General features: G+C 38.9%; 1 protein-coding gene and 1 long non-coding RNA gene across 11 annotated transcripts in view; one reads left to right on the top strand and one right to left on the bottom strand.

The window, feature by feature from the left end:
* The window catches only part of AHI1 (Abelson helper integration site 1), a 209617-nt gene that overhangs the window by 39247 nt on the left and 142748 nt on the right, over nucleotides 1-27622 (bottom strand). For 8 of the 10 annotated variants that reach the window (XM_040449106.1, XM_040449108.1, XM_040449111.1 and 5 more), the window contains 2 exons: nucleotides 8262-8424; nucleotides 4539-4639 (listed from right to left, as the gene is read on the bottom strand). In XM_040449106.1, coding sequence (XP_040305040.1) covers nucleotides 4539-4639; nucleotides 8262-8424 — 264 coding nt within the window. The remainder of the gene's footprint in view (nucleotides 1-4538; nucleotides 4640-8261; nucleotides 8425-27622) is intronic. The other 2 variants (XR_005782694.1, XR_005782695.1) reach the window with 1 other exon arrangement.
* LOC121013423 (uncharacterized) lies at nucleotides 8394-14042 on the top strand. Its single transcript, XR_005782696.1, has 2 exons — nucleotides 8394-8534; nucleotides 13875-14042. It is a non-coding gene; the product is annotated as an uncharacterized LOC121013423 (long non-coding RNA).

Raw genomic sequence — 27622 nt, 5'->3', positions numbered from 1 at the left:
AGGCTCCAGGCTCCGAGCTGTCAGCAAAGAGCCCGACGTGGGGCTCGAACTCATAAACCATGAGATCGTGACCCGAGCCAAAGTCGGTCGCTCAACCGAATGAGCCACCCAGGCGCCCCAATACTTCTTTTTTAAAGTAATCTCTACATTCAATTTGGGGCTCGAACTCACAGGGTAAGAGTTTTATGCTTTACCAACTGAGGCAGCCATGCGCCCCAAAGGCTTATACCTTTAAAACACTCTTCCTTGGATGCCTTGACACCTGACTACACCACTCCCTATTTGTCTTTGTAGTTGTTGCCTCAGACCTTGTGGTTACTCTAACACAATGGTTCTCAATGTTGGCTGCACATCTAAATAATCTGGAAAGCTTCTGAAATCACCCATGCTGATATCCCATTCCAGAGCAATTAAATCACATTCTGGGTGTGGGGACAGGTATCGATATATATATATATTTTTTAATTTCTTAGGTGATTTCAATGTGAAGCCAAGAGTGAGACATCTGTTCTAATGTAAGAATCAAGGACATCAGCTCTTGGGTCACCAGTGTCCCCTTTATCCCAACTCTTGTAACCATTATAGAATTTTAAAGTCCAAGAGAACAACCTATTCACCACTCTGGGTCCAGTTCCTTGACCAACTCAATTTTTACAATGTGTCCTTCTATTCACTTCAGCTCTTATACGTGCTCTGTGAATTTATTATAACCTCAGTTGCCTGACATCTGAAATATTAAGTAAGCAAAAGAGTCTGTGGGCTTACAGGGCATAGTTCCAACTTTTTTTTTTTAAGATTTTATTTTATTTTATTATTATATATTTTTAATGCTTATTTTTGAGAGAGAGAGGAGAGAGAGAGAGAGAGAGAGAGAGCGAGCGAGCACGCTGCGGAGGAGCAGAGAGAGAGGGAGACACCGTATCCGAAGCAGGCTCCAGGCTGTCAGCACAGAGCCTGATGTGGGGCTCGAACTCGCGGACTGCGAGATCATGACCTGAGCCAAAGTTGGACGCTTAACTGACTGAGCCATCCAGGTGCCCCTTAAAGACTTTATTTTTAAGTAATCTCTATACCCAATGTGGGGCTCAAACTCATAAACCCAAGTCAAGAGTGGCATCCTCCACCAAATGAGCCAGCCAGGCGTCCCCAGCTTGTCACCTCCTTTAGGGTCTGACACTGCCTCCACGTGGGCAGGCATGGCTTAGTGCAACCTTGCAGAGAACCCTGCTTTCTAAGTGGGCCAGTCTTCTCCTGATTCCACATCCTTTTCAATCTGGCAGATCCCCCATGGTGTGTCTGTCACTCTGGTGACTCTCTTAACAACACTATCAAGTCTCTTATCCTCTCGCGCTTTATCACAACTGCCCTGGTTACGTATCGAACCAAATATGCCTTCTCCACTGCTATGGCCCGCATGCTGAACACAACTGAAGGAAAAAATCCAACTACACAGAATTAGGCCACCTACATTTTCAGAGGACACAAACAGCTCTCAGCACCACTCAGGAACCTCTCTAGATGTCTCAGATGAACTCTCGTGCCTGCTCTCTTTACAGGCATTCTAAGGGTCACTATTCTTCCTAACTCCTTTGGCCCTCACTTTTGAAGTGGACCTCTTTTCTGTGGCGGAGAACATAATGCCAACCTTAATTTCTAGAGTTCCACCCTACCAACTTATTTGTATCTTCACTGACATTTACCTGTCTCAGAGGGGCACTGCTCTAAGTTCAGCCTTGCTGACATTTTTGGCCAGATGATCCTTTGGTGGTGGGGGAGTTGTCCTGTACATTCTAGATGTTTAGCAGTATCTATGACAACAGTATCCCCCTCTATGCATGTATTTGTAAAAATATTTCCAGACCAAACACCTGCCAAATGCCTCCCGGGAGGCCAAATCACCCTAGGTTGAGAACCACTGCTCTAAGCCAAGGCTAATCTATCAACCTGTCTTTCTGATAAAAACCTCCTGCTTCCTCCAAGATCTATGTGTGCTTTCTTTATCTATTTGCAACCTAAACCTGCCCATTGCTTTTGTCTCCTTAGTATAGAGTTTGACACGTCACTCCAGTATTTACACAGTCACTCGTGGAAGCGTGTCGCCCTCCAGACACAGTGGGAATTTTTTTTTCCTTTCAGGTGAAGCTCTGGGAATGACCTCTACGAGTTCCCTTGCCGAGGCCCCATTCTACTCTTCAATCCCGGTCATACGAGTTGTCAATCACTGATACTTCTGCACAGGTGCCAGGGCTTCCTGATTACCAAATGCTCCCACTGCCGAACTGACTGGCTGTTTCTGACATTGCTGACCATACCCTCCTTGAACCTTTCTTCTCTCCTGGTTTCCAGGGCACTTCTTTTTTTCTGGTTCCTTCCTTCCACTCGATTATTCTTTCTTAATGTCTCCTCTTTCTCAGATTCTCCCTTAAATACCAGTGTTCATTTGGGATTCTGTCCCTGGCTTTTCTCTCAAAACTCTACAACCTCCCCCGCCCCCCCCCGCCCCCGGGGCTTTCTCCTTCATTACAAGCTTCAACTCTTCTGATAGAATACAATGCATACACTAACTCCTCCCCACGTGATCTGAAGCCCTACCTTCTCTCAAATTCCAATCCTGCATGTCTGACTTCCTAGGGACTATTTCCACCTGGGAGCACTACAGACACCACTAACAAATCAAGATCTCTAAAATTGAACTCATCACAGGCTCCTCGTTACCACTGTCAGTCTCTATGCCCCCAACTATTCCTCATTCTTTTATTATTTCCATGGTACTACCCTCCAATCAGTTGTATAATAAGCCAGGGCCTTGGCACAATCCTAGATTTCCAACTTCCCTAATCATATTCAATCAATCAAAAAATCCTATCAATGATACCTTACATCCTCTCTTGTTTCCCCACTAGTTCAGGCTTTTATATTTTATTTCAGTGGTTTCCTAATGAATTTCCCTGACCCAGGTCTTAGGTACCTCTGATCCAACCACTGTGTTGCCACTAGAATGTATTTGTAACAGACAAATCTGTCCATGTCACTCCCTGGATTACCTCCTCTAAGGGGATCCCCTCTGTCTGATGCATTTACAACGTAAGCATCTTAACAGAGCACAATAAGCTCTCCGTGGCCTGGCTCTTGCATTTCTCCTCTCCTTCTCCCCATTAGACCCCATGTTCCTCAAACATAACCATACCATACCACAGTTTTCTCAAGTTGTTCCCTCTGCTAGATGTTTTTTCTAAGATCATCTAGCTAGCATATACTTTTTCATCGTATAAGCCTCAGCTCAAGAATGATCCTGTCTGAGAACTCTTCCTGGACTCCCAGGGCACATTCAGAGGGTTTCTTCCTGTGTGTTCCCAAGGCACTGTGCACATAGCTTCATGATAGTTCCCATCATTGTCCGCTGGAATTGCCCTACTCCGCTGGTGTCTCACCCACCAGCCTGCAGGCTCCTGACGGGCATATGCTTTGCCTACTCAATCCTGTTTCTGTGAGGACGAATAGAACGCCCAGCATGGAAATAAGCACTCAATAAACACAGGCTGAATGACTAAATGACACATGGACAGGTTCAACTGTCAAAAAACTCTATCAGGAAAAAAAAAAAAACAACCGTATCATGACATGGTATTTGTACAAAAAATATATATGTCAGTTTAAGGAGTCAAGAAGTAAGGTTTTAGGTTTAACAAGTAATATATATGACGGTACACTGCTTGTTAAACTTTTCTATTGAAGTACTACTAACATCAAAAGAACAGACTGATATCCCCGGGGGATCAGATGGCACAGACTAAAAAACATGACATTTCTCTAATATATCCATTTTCTTTTATTTTTCTTTTTTTTAATTTTTTAATTTTTTTTAATATTTATTTATTTCTGAGACAGAGTCAGAGCATGAGCAGGGGAGGGACAGAGAGAGAGGGAGACACAGAATCCGAAGCGGGTTCCAGGCTCTGAGCTGTCAGCACAGAGCCCGACGCGGGGCTCGAACTCACAAACCTTGAGATCATGACCTGAGCCGAAGTCGGTCGCTCAACCGACTGAGCCACCAAGGCGCCCCTATCCATTTTCTTTTTAGCTTAAAACATTCTGAATTCCTAGCAAGTCAAAGGAATGCTCCAGGAAAATAGAACATGTTTATTCTGTGGGCTCTAAGACCTCTAGCCTAACTGTGTATCCTCAGGCGGGTGGGTGACAGGGTCAGCACAGCATCAACACAGAAACAGCATCACACTTAAAGTCACAGGTTCCACTTGGGGTCCTTGCCCCACCACCTGGGCTGTGACCTGGGGTCTATTTTCATCCCTCTGAGCCTCCTCAGTTTCCTTATCTGGAAAATGGCTATTATGGCTACTAATATTATGATAAAAATGATAATAATATTTGCCTTATATATTTCAATAACGTAGGTGCCAATATTAAAAGAAACCATAATGAAAGCAATGAAGTATATAAGCATGAAAAATAAAGTTGTATTTTATCCACAGAGCAAAAACTACAGTTCATATGCAATCCATATTCTTGAAAACATTTACCTTTTGAAGAGCTGAAGAAGGTTTTTCCAGTTTGGTCTTCTCCTTTGTGGTTAAAGGAGGGGATCGCTCCTTTATCTCTGGAGGCAGCTCTTGATACAGTGCTGGAATTGAATGAGGAATTCACGTCACAAATTGAGGAGCACTGACGCCAGGGGTGGGGGAAACAGTGGGGGGGGGGCAGATATGAAACTAAAGGTATTGATAGTCACTTCCTTGGTGTAACAATAAGCTACCTGGCATTTAATATTATAGTCACTTTATAGTTGCACACAGTAGTTATCAAAAGAACATAATTTATGATTGGAAAGTTTTGATCAGCAGGATTTGAAAAACATAGAAGGTGTCATTTTCACTTCTTATGTGGTCATGCAGATGCTTATCTCATTTTCTCTCAACTCACATTTACCAGGAACCTGCTACAGGCAAGGTTACCCGCTAGGTACTGGTAGAGGAGTTGGAAGAGGATCAAAAGACAGCCTTTGCTCTCAAGGAGCCTACAATCTGGTCAGGGACAGACGTGTTCACAATTGTAACATAAAACAGAATATATCATTATTCAAAAGAGAGACAATAAAGACAAGTTCTGATGTGGATGGCAAATGCTCAATGCAAGAAGTGGTAGGTAGGTCAGACTCTGAAGAATAGGTAGGATTTTGCAGGCGGAGGTAAGGAGAAAGAATAATTTGGTAAGATGGTATGAAATAAATGAGCATGGGGCTAGGGCTATAACAATATTGAATCTGTTCACAGTCTGAGTCTAAGGTTCTGATAGTCTAAGATTATAATTTATATAATCTATTTACATACGGTGTTGACTCTGAAAAGCTTATGTGGGAATTTTATTATTTATTATTATTATTTATTTATTTATTATGAAATTTATTGTCAAATTGTTTTCTATACAATACCCAGTGCTCATCCCAACAGGTGCCCTCTTCAATACCTATCACCCACCCTCCCCTCCCTCCCATCCCCCATCAACCCTCAGTTTGTTCTCAGTTTTTAAGAGTCTCTTATGGTTTAGCTCCCTCCCTCTTTTTTTTTTTCCTTCTCCTCCCCCATGGTCTTCTGTTAAGTTTCTCAGGATCAATGTGGGATTTTTAAAGGACTAAACAGAAAACGTGTTTCAGTTAAATGAAAATCCTGGGCAACTCTGAATTGAGAGACATTGGTAAAATATACCTGATTGAAATCCTTAAATTATAAGATATATTAATTGGCTTTGTGTATGGGTTGATTTTATTATTAGGCTTCTTTATCTCTCATTGGAAAGGATGTTAGATGTCATTAAGTGAAGCTGTTCATGTTTTTCTTTCCAGTGGCTTAAGATACAAAAGGAGTAAGTTCTTTATAGTAATGGGGTACTTCTATTGTGTTCTCCTAGAGGACATGGCTTTCAACTGAACGGTTGGTACAGAGTCTGTTCACATATATACACTCCCTTAGAGCATTTGCTTTGCATACTGGGCTTCAGATGAAGATAAAGGACAATTTCTCCTACTATTTTTAGAGTGGGATATGCCGCTGATGGTCTTTATTCTCTAGTGTTAAAACTGAGCAGGTGCGTTTTTGTTAAATTCAGGTATAAAGTAGGATAAAGGGGAAAAGAAGATAAGCCCTGATGAAGTGAGAATTCAATCATTATATTCTCGGGTTTTCTGAGAATTTTTTGTGTGTTCCGGATAAAAGGCTTTTTCAAGAAGCAGTGACTGAGGCCAAAAGCAAATACCAATTACCCTGGGATACAATAAGGAATTATGGCAGTCGAAGGATGGTCGCTCCTTGGAACATGGAATTAATTTCTGCATGCAGCCATCAACCACCACTGCAGTATGCTTCAGAAGTCTCACTTTGGTTATTATGGAACAGAAACCAATTTTAATGGATTTTTAACCCACTGTAGGTCACATACCTATAGCCTCTCAAGATTCATAAGCCTAAGAGGTTATTTCTACAAACTAACTGTTCTAAACAAAATAACTACTCTAAAGTTAAAACATCTAATACCATCCTGCCTGGAAATAAATACATCATCTTTTTATGCTGTCAAGTAAAAAAAAAAAAATAGTTTGAATGTTTCCACTTTGTCTAGAAGAAACAGTGGATTATAATACCTCGTTAAAATTACAGACATACTGCAGAGTGACTGTCATTGGGCCGGCAGCTCTCTTGACTTGAAAATGGGAGTTACTCCTGCCAAACTGGGGCCGTTGATCTAGAGGGAAAGCCATGACTGGGAAAGGGAAGGAAGAACGGGACATCTGAACCGATCTGCAAGTTACAAGTACTGAGCTGATGAAAGTGACTGGGCATTAACCTGTCCCAAAATTTCTTCTTTCCGCACTCTTAATTTTTGTCCACTGTGCATCCTCTTTTGGATATTAAAAGCAGTTTTAAGAGCTATCAATCATTTATTGCTCAGAGAAGAATTACAGCAGTGGCATGGAGGAAATTAAGAATTTGTTATGAGGGAGAGAAGTGGGTAATTTTTGAGACACTTCGCACTTTTGAGGGGAGGACTTTGCTGAAAGCAGCAGATTAGCTGAGGGAAAGAGCTGCAGAGACCAGGAGCTCTGGAGACTGGGGAAGGGGGCCCTGGGAAGTACCAGGGTGCAGACACGGTAATGAGAGGGGGTGAAAGAGAAGTAAATTCATCTGCGCCTAGCCTAGCACCCAGTTCTCATGGAAGAAACGATTCTTCCTCTTTTCCTTCGTCTCTTTTGCTCTCAAAATTCAGAACTTACATTAGGAATCAATAGTATGTTGTTCAGCCAGTTTGGGTTAAATGGGGTTTTGCAGACTAGCCTGAAAGTCAAACTGTTAACTTATAATATTTTCTTTTTTGCAGAAACAAAGGACTTAACAATAATGATTCAAAAAAGTGTGCTCTCAAGGCTGCCTGTACTACATTTTAAACCAGAACTATACAATTTTAGTGTTTCTGGAAGGAAGCTTACAGGTGACGGAGCTGAACTTCCTCATTTTATAGGAGGAAACTGAGGCATATTGATATTAGCTGTCAAGCAAGGATTAAAAGTCAGTTTTCCTGACCCCTGAGTATTGTGCTTTTGCACCAAACCATCCAGTGAACTGCTGATAAGAAGCATTCTTCTCAAGAAGCACTGCTCCACTTCTCTCCTTTCTTCAGTCTTTAAACTGTTTTATCTTCAGGCTCTCTGTATTAGTTCTACTTGTACCTCTCCAATGCCTGCTAGGACATCTACAGCTCTCACAAACTCCTATTTAGAACTTCTTCTTCAGCTCATTTCCTTTGCCTCTCACAAATGGGGATTTAATTCACCCGAGAATGAAACAACCTGATGTGGTTCCGTTCTAGCAGGTACCAGCCAGGACTGAGGTATACAGAGTAAAAAAGAGACTGGTTCTCACAGGGCCTGTCAAGTGAGAAGTCACTGCGGCAAGAGATGAGCTGACATGAGTGTATGAAGTGGGTGGCCGGCACGTAGGGCTGAAGAATGTTGGTAGCTAGAGAGGCAGGTCCCCTGGGCTAAGTCCATGAAGGAAATGTTCCAATCTCGGAATGTAGTAGCTTTCTAGTGCATCAGTGCCACCTTTTTATTTTTTGCATCATGAGAATGAAAAGCAATACCCATTGGCAAACATATGCAAAAGTTACAGAGAGAGTAAAGGGTAGCAGATGATAAAATCTTGGACTATCAGTTATACCATATTAGTAAGCCAGGAAGGGAGCATAAAACTTACTTTCACTAGCCACATGATTAGCTGGGAAATAACCCTCCTGTCCCTTTCCTCTGCTGCCATACCACCAGTCCTCATTATCTTTGAAAAACACTCGGATAATGTCTCCGCGATGGATGCTTAGTTCATCTGATCGATTTGCTGTGTAGTCATAAAGAGCCACTACCTACGAGAGAGATAAGACCACCACAGCTTTATCACAACTGTACCACAGAGAAAACCCCCAACATTCACTTCCTCTTGCAGAAGAGCAGCTGAAACCAAAGCAGTACTTTGGTAAGTCTGAGGCTGTCTCAAGGTTTGCTAATGGGATCAGGGGTGGTGGGAACACAGCAGGAGAAGCAAGATAAAAGACTGCGGGATTGAGAAATGGTTAAGAGCATTCAATACACTAAGATTAGCTTCAAAATAGCAGATGTTAATTTTTTTTTAAGTGAATTACTTGTGAAGCAAATAAAAAGAAGGCTCACACACCATTCACTCTCTTAGAACTGTCTTATACTCCCTTTGGATCCCATGCTCTGTGCTAAGCAGATGTAACTGAAAAAAAATTCCTCAGAACGTCAACAATTTTACAAACAGCAAAAAGTAATGAAACAGCCTGATTACATAACTTCATTGTGATCACTTGATCACTATTAATGTCTCTTTTAAAAATATATTTTCCCATGAACACATGCTTTTTTGGTATTTTATTTCAAACTAAGTCTTTTGATTAAAAATACTCTTAATAAAGTTATTTTCACCAGATACAAATTTAAGAAGAAAAGTCTTTCTACAAGAATACTCTTTCCTATACTGTATGGTAGTCACTGTATTCGATCTTTTTATTTATTTATTTTTTTTTAATTTTTTTTTCAACATTTATTTTTGGGACAGAGAGAGACAGAGCATGAACGGGGGAGGGGCAGAGAGAGAGGGAGACACAGAATCGGAAACAGGCTCCAGGCTCCGAGCCATCAGCCCAGAGCCCGACGCGGGGCTCGAACTCACGGACCGTGAGATGGTGACCTGGCTGAAGTCGGACGCTTAACCGACTGCGCCACCCAGGCGCCCCACGATCTTTTTATTTTTAAAAAACCCAATAAAAATGAATGGCTTGCACAGAAATTTAACAAATCCCTCAGAGCAGTTATAAGGATGAGGCAGAAGACCTCAATCCATTTTATATGTCATGCATTGTAGAACACAGAACATAATATGTATACTAAAGAAGAAACTACTTCTTTTCCTACTTAAATGGCGTCTGAAAATTAACAGGTTATACAACTATATATGTAATGGAAAATTATCATTACAATCCTTTGTGCATTTAGGTTACGTACTGATTCATTCACTTAACAAGTGTTTACTGAAATCCTAATGCGCCTGCTACTAGGCTAGGGGCTAAATATATAATAATAAATAGGACCCTTTCTAGAAGGGCTACCTCATTTTGGCTCTCCAGGAGAATAAAGGATAATCAGGAATTAACCAGGTGAAGAGGCAGAAAGCATGTCTTGGGCAGACTGTATTGCTTGTGTGAGTCCAGGGAAGAGAAACCCAAAATATTCAATATGGTGGGAGCCTGAATTAGCATCAAGAGCCTAACTAGCCAGGTGGGGGAAAGAGGGTACAGGGACAAATAGGGGCTAGATCATGCACGTTGTAGGAGCTCATGCTCATAATAGAGGCCATGGGAAAAGAGAAGGGTTTTTTTTTTTTTTAATTTTTTTTTTTCAACGTTTATTTATTCTTGGGACAGAGAGAGACAGAGCATGAACGGGGGAGGGGCAGAGAGAGAGGGAGACACAGAATCGGAAACAGGCTCCAGGCTCTGAGCCATCAGCCCAGAGCCCGACGCGGGGCTCGAACTCACGGACCGCGAGATCGTGACCTGGCTGAAGTCGGACGCTTAACCGACTGCGCCACCCAGGCGCCCCAAGAGAAGGGTTTTAAGCAGGAGATTCCGTAACAGTTTACAAATCTCTTTGTGGTGCCTTTTAGTTTACAATATTTATTAACACATTAACCAGGATATTTTAATGGATAAATGTGGACTTACCTGCTGTCACTATATGGTATAAGGGCAGTAAAAATAATTTAATTCAAATGGTACAAATGCCATCCCTATTGTACTGCTTAGTACAGTCTGTAATAAACAATATGCTATACAGGATGTAGTTTCAAGTTTACAAATCTTTTATAACTTTTAGTGTACTGATGCCAAACTATTTATGTAAAAGTGGAACTTAAAAAAATTTTTTTTAATGTTTATGTATTTCTGAGAGAGAGAGAGAGAAAGAGAGCAGGGGAGGGGCAGACAGAGAGGGAGACACAGAATCCAAAGCAAGCTCCAGGCTCCGAGCTGTCAGCACAGAGCCCCACGCAGGGCTCGAACTCACAGACCGTGAGATCACGACCTGAGCCGAGGCCAGAAGCTTAACCAACTGAGCCACCCAGGCGTCCTGTAAAAGTGGAACTTTTAACTCTTCCTTCCTTCTGTCTTCTCCAAACCTTTTCTCCTTTATTCTTCTAGCTGGCACTGGCACTGTCACAGAAGAAGAAAGCTAATAAAAATGTTCTGAATGCCTGCCACGGTCTAGGTACAATTCTAGCTGCTTATGTACGTTCTTAGACAATCCTGTGATGGTATGAATTCTCATTTCAATTTTATAACTGAGGGATTTTATGTACCGAGAACTTCAGTAGCTTGTCTAAACTATAAGGAGTTACTTTTTTTTTTTTTTTTTTTTTTTTGTCCAAAACGAAATACATTTATAGGACGTCTTTGTCTGGAATCAAACACACGAGGAAGTAGCAGAGAGAAGAAGGGACGAGAGACAGAGTTCCCCAAACCTCAGGAAAGAGCAGACACTGTTCTGGGCAGCACCATGTAAGTGGCTGGCTCTGCAGAGAGAATCAAGACCTGGGTCACCTGCAGGCCTGCTCTTTCACGACACCTGACTTCCAGCCGCAGAAAACAGTGGGCTCCTCACCCTGGCACTGGTGCACCGACACAGCACAACGTGGGTGAATCTTATGGAAGGATGAGGTTGGTGTGTGCTTATTTATCAGGAGCCAGAGCTGGCTGCTCGGAAGAAGGGCAGGAGCGATTTGGCTCAGGCAAGAGAATCATTTATAAAGTCCCGTATCAGGCACGGGTCCTTGGGTGGATTACTGACAATCTGGAATCCATCAACCTAGAGCCAGAAAACCTTTCCTGAATTCCCCACTATGGTATTTGATAAGAGTCTCTTCAGAGGTACAGGGGTCCAAAAGACCTCTAAGATCCTACATTTCAACTTGCCTGTTAAAGTATCCACCGATTATCCTCCTTACACAAATATTGCACACTATTTTTTTTAATGTTTATTTATCTTGAGAGAGAGAGAGACAGAGACAGAGAGGGAGAGGGTGAGAAAGGGAGAATTCCAAGCAGGTTCTGGCTGTCAGTGCAGAGTCCAACGTGGGGCTTGATCCCATGACTGTGAAATCATGACCTGAGCCTAAATTAAGAGTCTGATGCCCAACCGGCTGAGCCACTCAGGTGCCCCTATAGAACACTAGTGTTACACAGCCCTCCAGTCTTTGTAAGTTATGTTCCACCCTCTTTGACCCTGTTATGGACTGAACTGTATGCCCCCCAAATTCATAGGTTGGAGCCCTAACTACCATGTGACTGTATTTGGAGATAGGGCCTTATGGAGGTAGTTAAGGTTAAATAAAGTCATATGGGTGGGGCCCTAATCCAACAGGACTGCTGTCCTTATAAAAAAAAGAGGAAGAAACAGCAGGAACATGCATGCACAGAGAAAAAGGACATATGAGGACACAGTGAGAAAGCAGCTGTCTGCAAGTCAAGGAGGGAGGTCTCAGGAGAAACCAACCCGGCTGGCTACTTGATTCTGGACTTCCAATTTCTAGAACTGTGAGCAAAAAATTTTTAAGCCCTTAGTTTATTGGTACTTTGTTACAGCAGTCCTGGCAGATTGACCCAGTTCTACAACCTGAATGGTGTCAGATGAATCACTCACTACTACCTGCCATGGCACCGCAAATGGACAACACCTTAATTCTACCCATTTTAGAGCCTTACCAGCTTACAGTACGGTGTTCAACACCATTATTTTATCTCCTGGTGTAGAAACGATGGCCTCGTCACCAAACTCCATCACGAACATCATTAGGGAGGCTACATCCCTCAAAGCAAAGAAACCGTCTTTGGCGCATGTCACCATCATACCCTTACTGACATTTAAGCGAAAAACCGCTATACAGTGAGGAATCCATGTGCTGCACATGCCAACAGTCCACATCCTGGCAGTGGAGTTACGGCCATTCCTTCATCGTATTGAAGGTACGGGACTAAAGCCACACGGCTTATATTCTGCTATCTAATCTATATAGTCTGCTTACACTACAGTGGGTGTTTTTATCCAGTATGTCATCTTCTCATCTGAGGATCACTTACTCTCTTCTGAGCATCTTCGTATACACAAAAAACTTCTCTGCTTTTTAAAATTTGCAGTGGATTCTAGGGGCGCCTGGGTGGCGCAGTCAGTTAAGCGTCCGACTTCAGCCAGGTCACGATCTCGCGGTCCGTGGGTTCGAGCCCCGCGTCAGGCTCTGGGCTGATGGATCACAGCCTGGAGCCTGTTTCCGATTCTGTGTCTCCCTCTCTCTCTGCCCCTCCCCCGTTCATGCTCTGTCTCTCTCTGTCCCAAAAATAAATAAAAGTTGAAAAAAAAATTAAAAAAAAAATAAAATAAAATTTGCAGTGGATTCTGCGTCAATTGTCTCCCCCATCTCCAATTACATTTTGTTATTATCTCGCTATTTTAGGGTAGCGTAAAGCTCCATAAAAAAGTTGAGAGACACAATCCCATCAGGAGGTTTCTTTTAACTTAACACCGTGTCTACTTTCCTCTTTATTTCGGTAGGTCTTGTCATAGGAATTGTCTCGACCATTCTTGTGACGAGTGTCTTCTATAACGCACCACTGCTTAGCACACAGTGCTTGAGCGTGTAGGAACGACACAACACCCTCAGCAGTATCTTTGAGCTGACAGAGCAGTTATGAAATATTTCTGCAAAAGAAGTTTAAAAAATTCATTCATGTGCCCATGTTGGTAATGGCAGGTCTGGGAAATGAGATTTTTTTTTTTTTTTAAACAAAATTCACTCGATCACATTTTGTCTGTAATTCACATACTTGAAACAGAGTTCCTTCTTTTCAAACTGGCCAGACTACTTGGGTGCAGTCATGATGGGAGTGCCAGGGTAAGCTTTTATTTATTTTTTTCCTGACATTCCTTTTTTAGTCTTCAAAGCAGTGCTCGTCAGAGACTATTTCTTGGTAAGCAGGGTCTGCCAGGCTGTTGTAAGACATTGAGGTGAATTCCTCTTCGTATTACCTTCTGAGAAATTTTTATTGTAGTTGTCTCTGAAGAGTTCTCAGTGGCTCTTGAAACCAGTGTACGGAGGGAACGTTAACCAGTATTGCTGAACAGCAGATGTTTCTTGCAACTTCAATTATAATATAATCTAAAAATCAATATTAATAATGGTCCCAAGTCATTCAACAAGCAAAGTTATGTTGAATAAACTCATAAACGTGAGTACTTTCTCCTTTAGGACCGCTTCAGCTGGGTCTACAATCATCGGGAACTTCTTTGTGCCAGGCTGCAGACAAGGTGGACCTGAATCCTACCACATTCCCTCCGCTTTCTCCTTGCTTAACTTGATTTCAGACTCCTGGCCTCTAGAAACAGTAAAAGAATAAACTTTCGTTGTTTTAAGCCACACTGTGTGTGTGGTAATTTGTTACTACAGCCCTAGGGAACTAATACATGTGAATTTTACTTTGGTGAATGCTGGATTTTCTTGTATTCCCTTAAAGAGAATTGGATCTTTTACTGGTGTGTAGTCATTGAGATTAGTTTTGACCCTTTTCAGGTTTGTTAAAACAGATTCATGAGGATTTTGGTCTAGGGCTCAATAACCCCCACTGCTTCCTGCTAATTTTCCTCGATGCCCCACACTTTAGGAGGTTTTGCCATTATGGCTGTCAGGAATGTGAATTGTTCCCATTCTGTTGTGTAGCTAATTTCTGACGGTCCTTTCCTTATGTATGGAGTTTTACCCCAAGCACAGACACATTAGTACTCAGCCAAAGACTTATTTTAAAAAGTTCATTTATTTTGAGAGAGAGAGTGAGAGCGAGTTGGGGAAAGGTAGAGAGAAGGAGAGAAAGAGAATCCCAAACAGGCTCCATACTGTCAGTGCAGAGTCCAATGCAGGGCTTGAACTTACAAACCATGAGATCATGGCCTGAACCAAAGTCAGATGCTTAACCAAATGAGCCACCCAGGCGCCCCTCAGCCAAACACGTATTAAAAGTCCTCCTTATGGTTATTGGCAGGATTATGACCAATTAACATAAAGTGAAACGAAAAGTAACATCTCAGGTTTATTATTTTTTTTTGCCAGAAGCCTTGTTACAATTTAAGGCACATCAACTAAAATGTGTACAGTTTTAGTGCTCAAGGTAAATGCACTTACGACTTTATTACACATTTGGCATTCTTTAAGAAAGTGCATTAAGCTTTAATATAGATATATTCAGGTTACACTTGTGTTTCAAATGATAAAACATTGTTCTTTTTTGATTTTACATATTTTGTCCTCATGTATACAGGAGATGCTTAAAGTGAGCTCTGGCTACGTGGCTGGCCTTGGGTTTATCACTCTGGATATACTGGTACGGCAACTTACATGCAAGAACAATTAACTGGAGCAAAGGGAGAAGATACTTCTTTCTGCAGACTCCATAAGGACTGTGCAGAAATGAGTATGTCTCAGCCAGGCAGTTCCATTTACGTGTAATGTACTGGGTTTTATGTAGTTACAACATGATGGGTCTGTAGCTTTTTAAACTAGCAAACCCCTGAGAGACTGTACCTTCCAGCTGAAATATTTATAATAGATTGTGTTTCAAATGCTGTTTTCTGCTTCTTGGACATTGAGGAAACATTCTTAATTTTGTAGAATTGGAAACAGGGTTCCCCCACCCTCTTCTCTCAAGCTGTAAACTGCTTTTTTTTTTTTTTTTTTTTTACAAGAAGTTATAAGAAGTCTGGGTACAGCTGTAGTATTTCAAATGCTTTCTGAGAGAAAGAAACTGTTTCCTTGGCCAATGAAGAAACTTCTCATGTAATCAAAGAGCAGTTTATATATCCTGATCCTTTTTTTTTTTTTTTCGCACAGTGTTTTTCTCTGGAATTATAATGGCTACAACAGCCTCATCAAACACTGTCTTCAATCCCTTCTGGGTTAAAGTTGAACTTTCCACATGGTGGCCCCTGTCTCTTGCTAGTTTCTGTCTTTGTTCTATATATAAACAAGATTTTCTTTCATATTATTCAGTTTTGCTAAAGTTTTGGGGCTCACCTTGAAGATCAGTCTGAGTTCCTACTAAACGAGGCACATTTAGTGTGTGTTTCCTAAGTTCTGATGCCCACTCCTCTTTCACATTTCGAAATAAGGTCACAGAGAAGCATATAAGGAAGACATCATGCACTGCATAAGATACAGGCCTCAGATGACCATAGTGTTCCTGTCTGATGACTATCTTCCTGTTCTGCTGTATCACAGAGTCTCAGGATGGGGTGCTTGCCCTCCGCCCTGTAGCTGACTGCACTGAAGATGGTGGGCACCACTCCTCCAGGAAGGCGTCGGTGGCACAGCTCATGAGTAGGTATGTCTTGCCAACTGCCATGCCCTTGAGCATCAGCCTCTGGGTGGGCCCCCCTTTCCTGCCATGGCTATGCCCACCCACTGCCCCCAGCAACCATTTAACAAGTAAAATAAGATTTAAGAAAGTCTCATTCCTCAATGATGTCAATTACAGAATATTTGGTCTTTATTACTAAAATAGAAAAAAAGAGCAGATTAAAAAATGCTAGTAGAAAACCAAATTTAACAAAAAATTCTAAATCGCACAGAAATACATCACTGAATATTCCAATGACTACTTTACTAAGTGACACTGGGACTGTATTTTATTTCGTGAGAGGAATAAAAAGCATACAGCCCATTTCGAGCATCATGTGGTAGGAAGATATATGGTCTCTTATGATTATTTCCGTAAGTACTATGTAAGATACCCCACAGATGTTTATAAAAAAAGAAACCAAGGTCCTATTATTTTTAACTGATCTTATCTGGATAATAATAAATTAAGAAAACAGAGATTAAAAAAAGTAAATAATTGCACAAAGTTTATTGTCTCTGTGCCAGACAAACTATCTGTTCCTATCCTGCTATACAATGTTAGTATATGTGAACCTTAAACACTTTATCAAACAAATATTTGAAAGTACTAAATTCCAAATATCTTCTGGTAAAGTAAGTAGGGTAATGGAAAGAATACCAAGCTAGGAATTAACATGTTTAGTTACCAGTCCTGTTTGGGCCTCCAAGGCTGAAATGTACCATAAAACACTCAGACTGGATGGCTGTAAATGAACAGGTCTGGACCAGATGCTATGTGGTATGCCCTTGAGCTTTCAAAATTCTATCATAACATGTACTCAAGAAACTATTCCAAAAAAATAACATTCACAAATTTCAAGGTAAATTCAAAATAGTAATTTGTTGGATAATAGTGTAGCTATATTATTTGTGATCATCCATAAATTGGAAAAGCTTGTTTAACTGCTACAACACCACACCGGAAAAGCCTCCTGTACTGAATAAAGAACAACAACAATACAGCATTTCTTCTGAATTACCATTTAGAAATTACTACTTCTTTGACAAATAGGAATGACTTGACCTTTGGACTTCACACATAAAGCCACTCATTTTATTTGATGATTGGTATCACTTAAAACTTTTCCTGTTAGAAATCGTAATTCACACATTTTGTTACACTGAATCATTAGTGCTTCATTTGAGAAGGAGCTCAGATGTAACCTTTTATTGGTTATCTCCTAAAAAAATCAAGAGAATGATGCAGGCTATTTTATAGACTGGAGTACAGATTTTGTTGTTGTTGTTGTTAGTGAAGAAAAATGGCAGTGTAATTTTTCTTTCTTGGAAGGGATAGCAAAAAGAGAATTATGAATCATTGATTTAAGTTAGGGTTTTTATGGTGTGCTCTCCGGACCAGCAGCAGCAACATTACCTGGAAATTTGTTAAAAATGCAAATTCTTAGACCCCATTCCAGAGCAACTAAAATCATTTATTCTGGGGATGGGCCCAACAATCTGTGTTTTAACAAGCCTTCCAGGTGACTCTAACATACTTAAAAGTTTAGTTAGTATTTTATTTCAATGATCTACTTTATAAAACATGCACACTTCTTTTTTGCACATATAAGGTATGCAACTGAATGGGTAAGAAGCATAAAATATAAAGCCAAATCTTGTAACAAAGTGTTACTGGCAAAACTTTAAAAAAAGAAAAAGTAAACCTGTTCTTCCTTTCCTATTAGTTTTACTTATCTTGCTTAGTTTTCCTCGTCTCACTGAAATGCTGACTAGCTCTAGATCTGAGTAATTTAACATCTACTCCGTCATTTTATCAATAAGCACATGATCAAACTGCAACCAGGAGTCAGGGCAAACATTCCTTCAGTTTCCCTACAGCCTCTTAAGGATTAGTGAGATCTTTAAAAACAGGAAAACAAGCAGAACTGAAAAACAGAATCTGTTCATTGAGCAACAATTATGAGGTACCTAACGTGCCTGAGCTATTCTGACAGGCTGGGGAGATAGCAGTGAACAATACAGACAACAATCCCTGCTCTAAGAGAGCTTCTGTTTTTGTTTTGTTTTTTAATTTTTTTTTAATGTTTGTTTATTTTTGAGACAGAGAGCGCAAGTGGACCAGAGGCAGAGAGAGGTGGAGACACAGCATCTGAAACAGGCTCCAGGTTCTGAGCTGTCAGCACAGGACCTGATGCGGGGCTTGAACCCACAAACCAACAGATCATGACCTGAGCTAAAGTCTGATGCTTAACCGACTGAGCCACCCAGGCGCCCCAGAGAGCTTCTGTTTTACTGGATATTTTATTGTTTTTGGTCTGGTAGGCCTTTTCAGAAAAAGGGCTACTTTTAATACTTGTACAAGTTACTCTTCTGTTTATCTATTTTTAAGTTGCTAATACACAGTACCAGGGTGTGTGCTCATATTAAATTCTAAAATAATTATTTATGAATTTATTTATTTTTTTAATTTCTTTTGAGAGAGAGAAAGTGCGCACATGTGCATGAGCCGGGGAGGGGGGGGGGGGGGCAGGGAGAGAGAGGGAGAGAGAGAATCTGAAGCAGGCTCCATGCTGTCAGCACAGAGCCTGATGTGGGGCTGGAACCCACAAACTGTGAGATCATGACCTGAGCTGAAATCAAGAGCTGGATGCTTAACTGAGCCACCCAGGTTCCCTAAGTTATGAATTACTCCTGAAAGTATAATAAATTTCTTTAAATTCTTACAATAAACCATAAGCTATGAGTAAATAAAAAATTATTAAGAGCTAGATGCAAACAATATATTTAAACAAGAATAAATTCAAGTATTTGCAAATAACATATTACTCACAATTTATAAACACAGTTTTAGCAGTAATAAATTTTAAACTATAGTTTAAAGCAGAAATTCATAGAGATTATATATAGAAATATATCCCTTATGATAAATGAATATTCTTTTTAACTGTATTGTATTTATTACCTGCTTTTACCTACCTGTAGATGATACTTACCTAGCCAGGTCTTTCCATAGCCATAGGGTTGTGAGAGGTAGTAAAAAAATTTCAAAAGTACATAACTACATAAATGTTAAAGAACTTAAAAATAAACATAAATAGATAAATAAGTTATAAAAGGGTCTTCAAACAGACAGACCTGTATTGCTGTAAAACTACTTTGGAAAAACCCTCTCTAAACTTGAAAAGGCACTTAGTAGGGACTCCAATGTCGAAATAAGCAATAATTTCCATTGTTTTCTTTTAGAGTGAGGTACAGGTTTATGCCTCTGTGCTTAAGTATGCATAGTAGTCATAAAACACCTGTTACTTAAAAATAACATAAGGTCTGAAGACAAGTCTTTTGAGAATGAAATTTAAATCTCTTTTTGGTGCTTAATGGCATCTTCAGGATTTCCTGAGCACCAATTCTAAGTGCAAACAGTTGTAGTCCTTAATATTTCAAGATAATCTATTACAGAAACTTTTGAGATCTACTTAAAAGCACTCCTTGATCTCACGCTCCATAAGTTTGAGCCCCGCGTCGGGCTCTGTGCTGACAGCTCAGAGCCTGGAGCCTGTTTCAGATTCTGTGTCTCCCTCTCTCTCTGCTCCTCCCCTGTTCATGCTCTGTCTCTCTGTCTCAAAAATAAATAAACATTAAAAAAAAATAAAAAAAAAGCACTCCTAAAAACGTGTTAAATTTATTAACAGATTATAAACAATTTCTAAAAAGATGAATTAATTAAGATCTCATTCATGTAATAAGTATCTCAAGTGTGTGCTATATGGAAGGCCATAGACACAGTATAGGAAATACAGAGAAATGCAGCCTACAGTTCTTGACCTGAAATGCTTAGCATAAAATTAAGAAAAATATAGTTTCAAATATTGTACACTAAAAAATCTTTATTTTTAAAGTTTAGAAGAAGTTAATAAATTTACAATAATCTGTTTTATGAGATATTTTATATAAACACATCTCATTTAGATGTTTTAGTTTTAATCAACCAAGATTTTACATTTACTAATTCTAAAACAAGTGTATGAATCTGTTTGAGTCTTTTCTCAGCATCAATATACATCTACTGGTATTTAATAATTTGTGATGCTATACGTATGTGTGTATTCGTGTAGTTATATCTAGAAATATATGTATCTACCATTTATTTAATGTTTACTATATGCCAGGGATGTGCTAAGCACAAAGAGTATACAAGTATATTCTGTGTGTGTGTGTGCGTGTGTGTGTGTGTGTGTGTGTGTGTGTGTATCTGTGCATACAGGTCTGCTTTTCTCCTAAGCCTATGCTTTTAGTCACTAAATTTACAGATTTAATTTTGAAGTTAGAGGCCTTCATCGAACCAAGTAAATATGAAGCTGCTCGGTTCATTGACTGTGACTTTCCTTAAGAATATGCTGAAAGGAGGGTATTAAACACTTGGCATTTCTATTAAAGAAGGCACCTAAAGAAGATCATCAAAGCATTTTCTTCATATTAGCTTCTTATTCACAATTAATGGATGACACCAAACTGGGAAGTTATGTGGGAAACCATCACTGGGCCAAGGTCACAGCTTTTTATGTATATTAACATATGTGCCCATCTGATCACTGCACTTTATATTTAAGGGTGGAGGGAATTACTGAAATGCTACAGGCAGAGTTAATTAGGAAAAACTTTGCAAAAGGATCTTGGGTAATAAGTTTAAATGTAAAGAAAAGCTTTTTAGGTTGCTGATAGCTACACATCAATAATTCACTGCTCATCTTATTTAAACACGACGCTTCCCTATTTCCAATTCTAATGTCAATCCAACTATGCCAGAAAAAGCTCATGTACATGCATGTGAACATGTGGTTTGGTGGGGAAGAAGAATAACAGGAAGATGATGAAAAGGCTTAATGGAAAATGTCCCTATGTTAGTATATAATTTTAACTGTTACGTATGGAGATGTACACACTTAAGGAACATGAAACTTACCATTTCAAATAGAAAAATATGAATCAGCAAATGGAATTTTTAAGATGGAAGTGGAAAATTTTAACTTTAGAACAAATGAGTAAAGGGGAAGCACTTTTGGAACAGGGGAGTAATGAAAACCGGCTCTTCCATAAAGGCAAGCACACTGGCAAAAATGGTCAAAACCAACTTTTTAATAAGTATGAAAATTAGCCAAAGGGTTGCAACAATTCAAAAAGCATGTATTCTCCCTCTCCCTCTCTCTCTCTCTCTCTCTCTCTCTCACACACACACACACACACACACACACATACACACACAGTTGAATCTTGGCAAAAACTGCAAACTTTGAGGAATTTTAACCTGTCCTGTTCCCATCACTGTCTTACCAGCTCTATGGCAGCCTCAAAAACAGACTCACAACAATGGTAACTGAAAACCATGAGGCTAGCAGTCACCAGATAGGGCAAAATGGGTTCAGAGTGCCTCCAAAGCCCTATATCCAGAGAAGAGTCATTATATGACCTATATGGCAGCCCCTGAAAAGTCTGTAAAGTTCCATTCTCTGGGCTCATCTTTATTTGATGTGACTCAGAGCCAGAAGTGTGAACAGCTGTATCCTGAGGATATTTATCAAAAACCATCAGTGGCAACTCAGATGATGATATGAGTTAGGAAAAGTAAGGGGCTGGCCAAAAATTAAAAGGCAACACTGGGAAATGATATGTCTACAGGATACTCTGAAAAGCTCCCACATATTCCTGGAAATCTAGAAGGCCATGCACATGTGCAGGGCTGTGTGTATGCCTAAGAAAGACCAGAGAAGGCTCTAATTTTCATCTCTGGTTGACCTCTCGTGCAAACAGAAAGTAAAATCTAACTAAGACAGAGTTATACACAGCATATTGAAGCAATGAAAATAAGTCCCAACACACACAGAGCCCCTTGGAAAAGGGTGCAGAACTTGGTTCCAGGCATTTAAGGCAATTTCTGTCCAACCATTAGTTGACTACTAAGCTAACCAAACAGACATTTCAGTGATCAAAAAACCAAAAAAATATAGACTTTATATAATTACTTCAGGAAAGTCACCAACTAAAATAGTAACAATAACAAAAAATGACAAATCATGCGGAGTGGGTATAGAGAATCTAATTTCCAGGTCTGCCAATTTATATCATTTCAAATGTCCAGTTATCAACCAAAAATTATGATAAATATAAAGAGACAGTAAAGTATAACTCTACACAGGAATCAAAGAAGTTAAGAGAAACTATCCCTGAGGAATAGACATTAGATTTAATATATATATACACACATACATATATGTTTATGTATGTATGTATGTATGTATATGTATGTATGTACATATGTAAGTATGTACGTCTGTATGTATATATACACATACATATATGCTTATGTATGTATGTAAAGATATGTATATATACATATACATATGTTTATAAAGATATATATATATAATAAAGACATACATCATGCATATATAAAATAAAGATACATACATATATACACATATAAAATAAATATAGTATATATAACATACATATACACATATACATACATATATATTACATATACATATACATATATATACATTACATACATATACACATATAAAATAAATATATTACATATCTATATCTATATCTATACCTATATCTCTCTCTCTCTCTCTATATATGTAGACAGAAAGAAAGTGTAAGAATTACAGCAAACAGAAAATGTCAATGGGGGCACCTGGGTAGCTCAGTTGGTTAAGTGTCTGACTTCAGCTCAGGTCATGATTTCCTGGTCTGAGTTCGAGCCCTGCATTGGGCTCTGTGCCGACAGCTCAGAGCCTGGAGACTGCTTCAGATTCTGTGTCTCCCTCTCTCTCTTCCCCTCCCATGCTTGTACTCTGTCTCTGTCTCTCTCTTAAAAATAAATAAATAAACATTAAAAAATTAAAAAAATAAGAAAATAAAATATCATTGAAAAATAGAAATTATTAATAAAATAAAAATTCCGGGGCGCCTGGGTGGCGCAGTCGGTTGAGAGTCCGACTTCAGCCAGGTCACGATCTCGCAGTCCGTGAGTTCGAGCCCCGCATCAGGCTCTGGGCTGATGGCTCAGAGCCTGGAGCCTGCTTCCGATTCGGTGTCTCCCTCTCTCTCTGCCCCTCCCCCGTTCATGCTCTGTCTCTCTCTGTCCCAAAAATAAATAAAAACGTTGAAAAAAAAATAAAAAAAAATAAAAAAAAAATAAAAAATAAAAATTCTGGAGTTGAAAAGCACAATATTAACTAGAGGGGCTCAAGAAATTTGAACTAGTAGGGGAAAGAGTCCGTGAACTTCTAAGATAAATATTTTGGAATTATCTAGTTTGAGGAACAGAAAGGAAAAAGAAGAAAAATGTCAGAGCCTCAGAGATCTACGGGATACCACCAACTGTACTATCATATGCATAACAGGAGTCACAGAAGGAGAGAAAAGGGAGAAAAAATATTTGAATACATAATGGCCCTAACGTCCCCAATTTTGATGAAAAACATTAATCTGTACATCCAAGAAGCTAAACAAACCCCAAAAGGATAAACTCAAAAAGCTCCAGATCTAGGAATATCATGATCAAATCGTTGAAACCAAAGACAAGAATCTTGAAAGTAGCAACAGAAAAACACATCACGTAGAAAGGATTCTCAATAAGACTAACAACAGACTTCTCATCAGAAAACTTGGAGATCAAAAGTTAGTAGGAATATGTTTTCAACATTTTGTGTTCAAAGACTATGCCTATCATTCAATATGCAGCAAAACTATTCAATATGCAGCAATTAACATATTCCCAAATAAATGATAATAGAGATCATTACTAGCAGATCCACTCTTCAAGAAAAACTAATGGAGGTTCTTCAGGTTGAAACAAAAAGTCATTTGACAGTAACGCAAATCTACATGAAGAAATAAAGAGCAGCAGAAAAAGTAACTACATAGGTAAATATAAAAAGACTGGTTTTTTTTTGTAACTTCTCCATTTGATTTAAAAGACAACTTCTTAAGGAAATAATTACAAAAATGCGTTGATGAGTTTACAGTGTATAAAGATGGAATCTATATAATAGTAGCACAAAGGAGACAAAAAGATAAAGAGCTGTATTATAGTAAAGTTTTTACATACTACTTAAATGAAGCTAATTTAATCCAAACTACATTGTTTTAAGTCAAAACGTTAACTGTACTTCTCAGTGTAACCACTAAGAAAACAACTCACGGAATATATATATAAAAAGAAAAAGGGAATTAAAATTGTATAGTAAAGAATATTAATTTAACCCAAAACAGTGAGCAATAAAGGAATAAAGGAACAAAAAGATATGTCAGACATAAAGAAAACCACATCGTAGACTTAATTCTACCTCATCAATAATTACTTTAAAGGTAAATAAATTAAATGCTCCAAACAGAAAATAGAGATTATCAGAATGGAAAGAAATGATTCAACTGTATGCTATCAGAGAAATATTTTAGGTTTAAAGACAAAAAAAAAAAAAAAAAGGGTATGAAAAAAATACACCACACAAACAAAAGAGAGCTGCATATCAGATCTCTGATATCAGACAAAATAGAATTTAAAACAAAAACTGTCAGTAGAGACAAGAATATTTTAATGATAAAAAGTGAATCAGAAAGACATAAGTATAAATATGTATGCACCTCCTATAGCCTCTAAGTACATGAGGCAAAACTGATAGAACTAAAAGATGAAATAGTTCAACAACAACTGAAGCTGGAGACTTCAATACCCCACTTTTAATAGTGAATAGAATTAGGCCCAGTGTCAACCCAGAAACAGATAACTTGATCAAAACTACAAACCAATTAGATCTAACAGACATTTATAGAATGCTGCACCCAACAAAAGCAGAGTACTTATTTTTCTTATGAGCACACAGAACATTCTCTAGGATAGACAATATGCTACACCCCAAAATAAGCCTTTATTATTTTTTTTAAGTTTTTAATTTTTTTTCATTTTTTTGAGAGAGAGAGAGAGAGACAGAGCACAAGCAGGGGAGGAGCAGAGAGAGAGGGAGATACGAACCCAAAGCAGGCTCCAGGCTTTGAGCTGTCAGCACAGAGCCCAATGCAGGGCTTGAACTCACAAACAGTGAGATCATGACCTGAGCTGAAGTTGGATGCTTAACCGGCTAAGCCACCCAGGCGCCCCTAGCCTTTACAAAAAAAACCCTGAAATAATAGAAAGTATGTTCTATAACCACAATGAAATGAAAATAGAAATCAGTTACAGGAACAATTTGGGAAATTCACAGATGTGTGGAAATCAAACAACACACTTCTTAATAACCAATGGGTCAAAAAGACATCACCAAAGAAATTAGGAAAAGATACATGAAAAGGTAAACATAATGTGCCAAAAATCTATGAATGCAGCAAAAGCAGTGATCTGAGGAAATTTTGTAGCTATGAATGCTTTTGTTGAGAAGAGAGATATTAAATCAACAGCTAATCTTATATTTAAAAAAATAAAACTAAACGCAGAATAAATGGAAGGGAATAATATAAACACTAGCATGGAAGTAAATGAAATAACAAATGGAAAAAAGAAAAAAGAAAATTAATAAATCTAAAATTAGTTCTTTGAAAGACCAAGAAAATTAACAAAACTTTAACTAGGTTCACCATGGGTTGGAGGTAACATTCAAAATAATAAAATCAAATATGAAAGAGGAGATAGCAGTACTAGCCTTAGATAAATAAAAAGGATCCTAAGGGAGTGCTATTATCAACTGTATGCTAACAAATTAAATAGCCTAGATGAAAGGAATAAATTCCTATAAAGACACAACATTGACTGAAGAAGAAAAAGAAAATCTGAATAGACCTGTAAGGGTAAAGAGACTGAAGTAGCAATCAAAAAACTTCCCACAAAGAAAAGCCCCCAAACAGTATGTATCATTGGTGAATTGTACCAAATGTTTAAAAACAAAATAACATCAAACTTTTGCAAACTTCCACAAAAAAATAAAAGAGAAATCAACACTTTCCAACTCATTCTATAGAGACAGTATTACTGTGATCCCAAAACTAGACAAGAAAACTACAGACTAAGATCTCTTATGAATATTTATGTAAAAGCATGAATAAAATACCAGTGAACAGAATCCACATGTAAAAAGTATTATATACCATGACCAAATGAAATTTATCCTAGGAATGACAGGTCTGTTTAACATGAAAATCAGTCAATGTAAAAGACCTTATTAATAGTGTTAAGGACAAAACCCACACAATTATCTCAATAGATACTGGAAAAGCATTTAACAAAGTCCAACAGCCTTCCCTGATAAAACACTCAACAAATTAAGAACACAAGAAAACTTCCTCAACCTGATAAAGGCTATGTGCAAAAAACACACTACTTACAACACACTTAATGGTCAAAGACTGAAAGCTTCCCCCCAAAGATTAAGAATAAGACAAAGATATCCACTCTTGCCACTTCAACACTGCACCGGAGATGCTAGCTAGAATAATTAGGCAAGGAATAAAAAGGAATTCAGATGGAAAAGGAAGAAGTAAAACTTTCTGTATTAGCAGATGACATGATCTCATATAGATAATCTCAAGGAATCTATAATCCGCTCCCCCCAACATCTTTTAGAACAATAAATTCAGCAAGGTTGCAGAATACAAGATCAATATAAAAAATCAAGTATATTGCTATGATATAAGCCGAGGAATGAATAATCTGAATATAAAACCAATTCCATTTGCAACAGCATCAAAAAGAATGAAGTACTTCAAATAGAAGTCTAAGAATTTTATACTGAAAGCCACAAAATACCACTGAAAGAAGTTAAAGACTATCTGGGGCACCTGGGTGCCTCAGTTGGTTAAGCGTCCAACTTTGGCTCAGGTCCTGATCTCACGGTTCGTGGGTTTGTGAGTTTGAGACCCACACGGGGCTCCCTGCAGTCAGAGCAGAGCCCACTTTGGATCCTCTGTCCTCCTCTCTTTCTGCCTCTCCCCTGCCCATGCTCTGTCTCCCTCAAAAATAAATATTAAGAAATTAAAAAGTATTTAAATAAACTGAAAGATCCATGTTACTAGATTGGAAGACTTAATACTAGTAAGATTAAAATACTCTTCAATTTTGATCTACAGATTCAATAAAATCCCTATCAAAAAATTCATAGAAACTGAGAAGGTGACTGTACACAATAAACCTAGTATTGCCAAAACAATCTAGAAGAAGAATAAAGTCAGAGGACATGCCCTGACTTTAAAACTTACTATAAAGTTATAGTAATTAAAACAGTAGATTATTGATTTAAGACAGGCATATGGAACAAAAGTATACAGTCAAAGAGCAGAGATATAAGTCCTTGCATTCATGGTCAAGAGATTTTTGACGAGGGTGCCAAGACCATTAAATGGGAGAGGAATATTTTTTTTTTTTTTTCTTCTTCTCTTTTTAAGTTTTTCTGAGAGAGAGTGTGTGAGCAAGGGAAGGCCAGAGAAAGAGAATCTTAAGCAGGTTCCATGCCCAGCCTGGAGCCCAGTCTCACGATTGTGAGATCAAGACCTGAGACGAAATCAAGAGTCTGAAGTTTAACCTATTGAACCACCCAGGTGCCCAGGAATAGTCT

The sequence above is a fragment of the Herpailurus yagouaroundi genome, unplaced genomic scaffold (assembly GCF_014898765.1).
Source record: "Herpailurus yagouaroundi ecotype Mexico unplaced genomic scaffold, PumYag 198, whole genome shotgun sequence".
Taxonomy (NCBI): Eukaryota; Metazoa; Chordata; class Mammalia; order Carnivora; family Felidae; genus Herpailurus; species Herpailurus yagouaroundi.
Note: the sequence above shows the minus strand (reverse complement) of the source record. Positions and strands in the feature narration are given on the sequence as shown.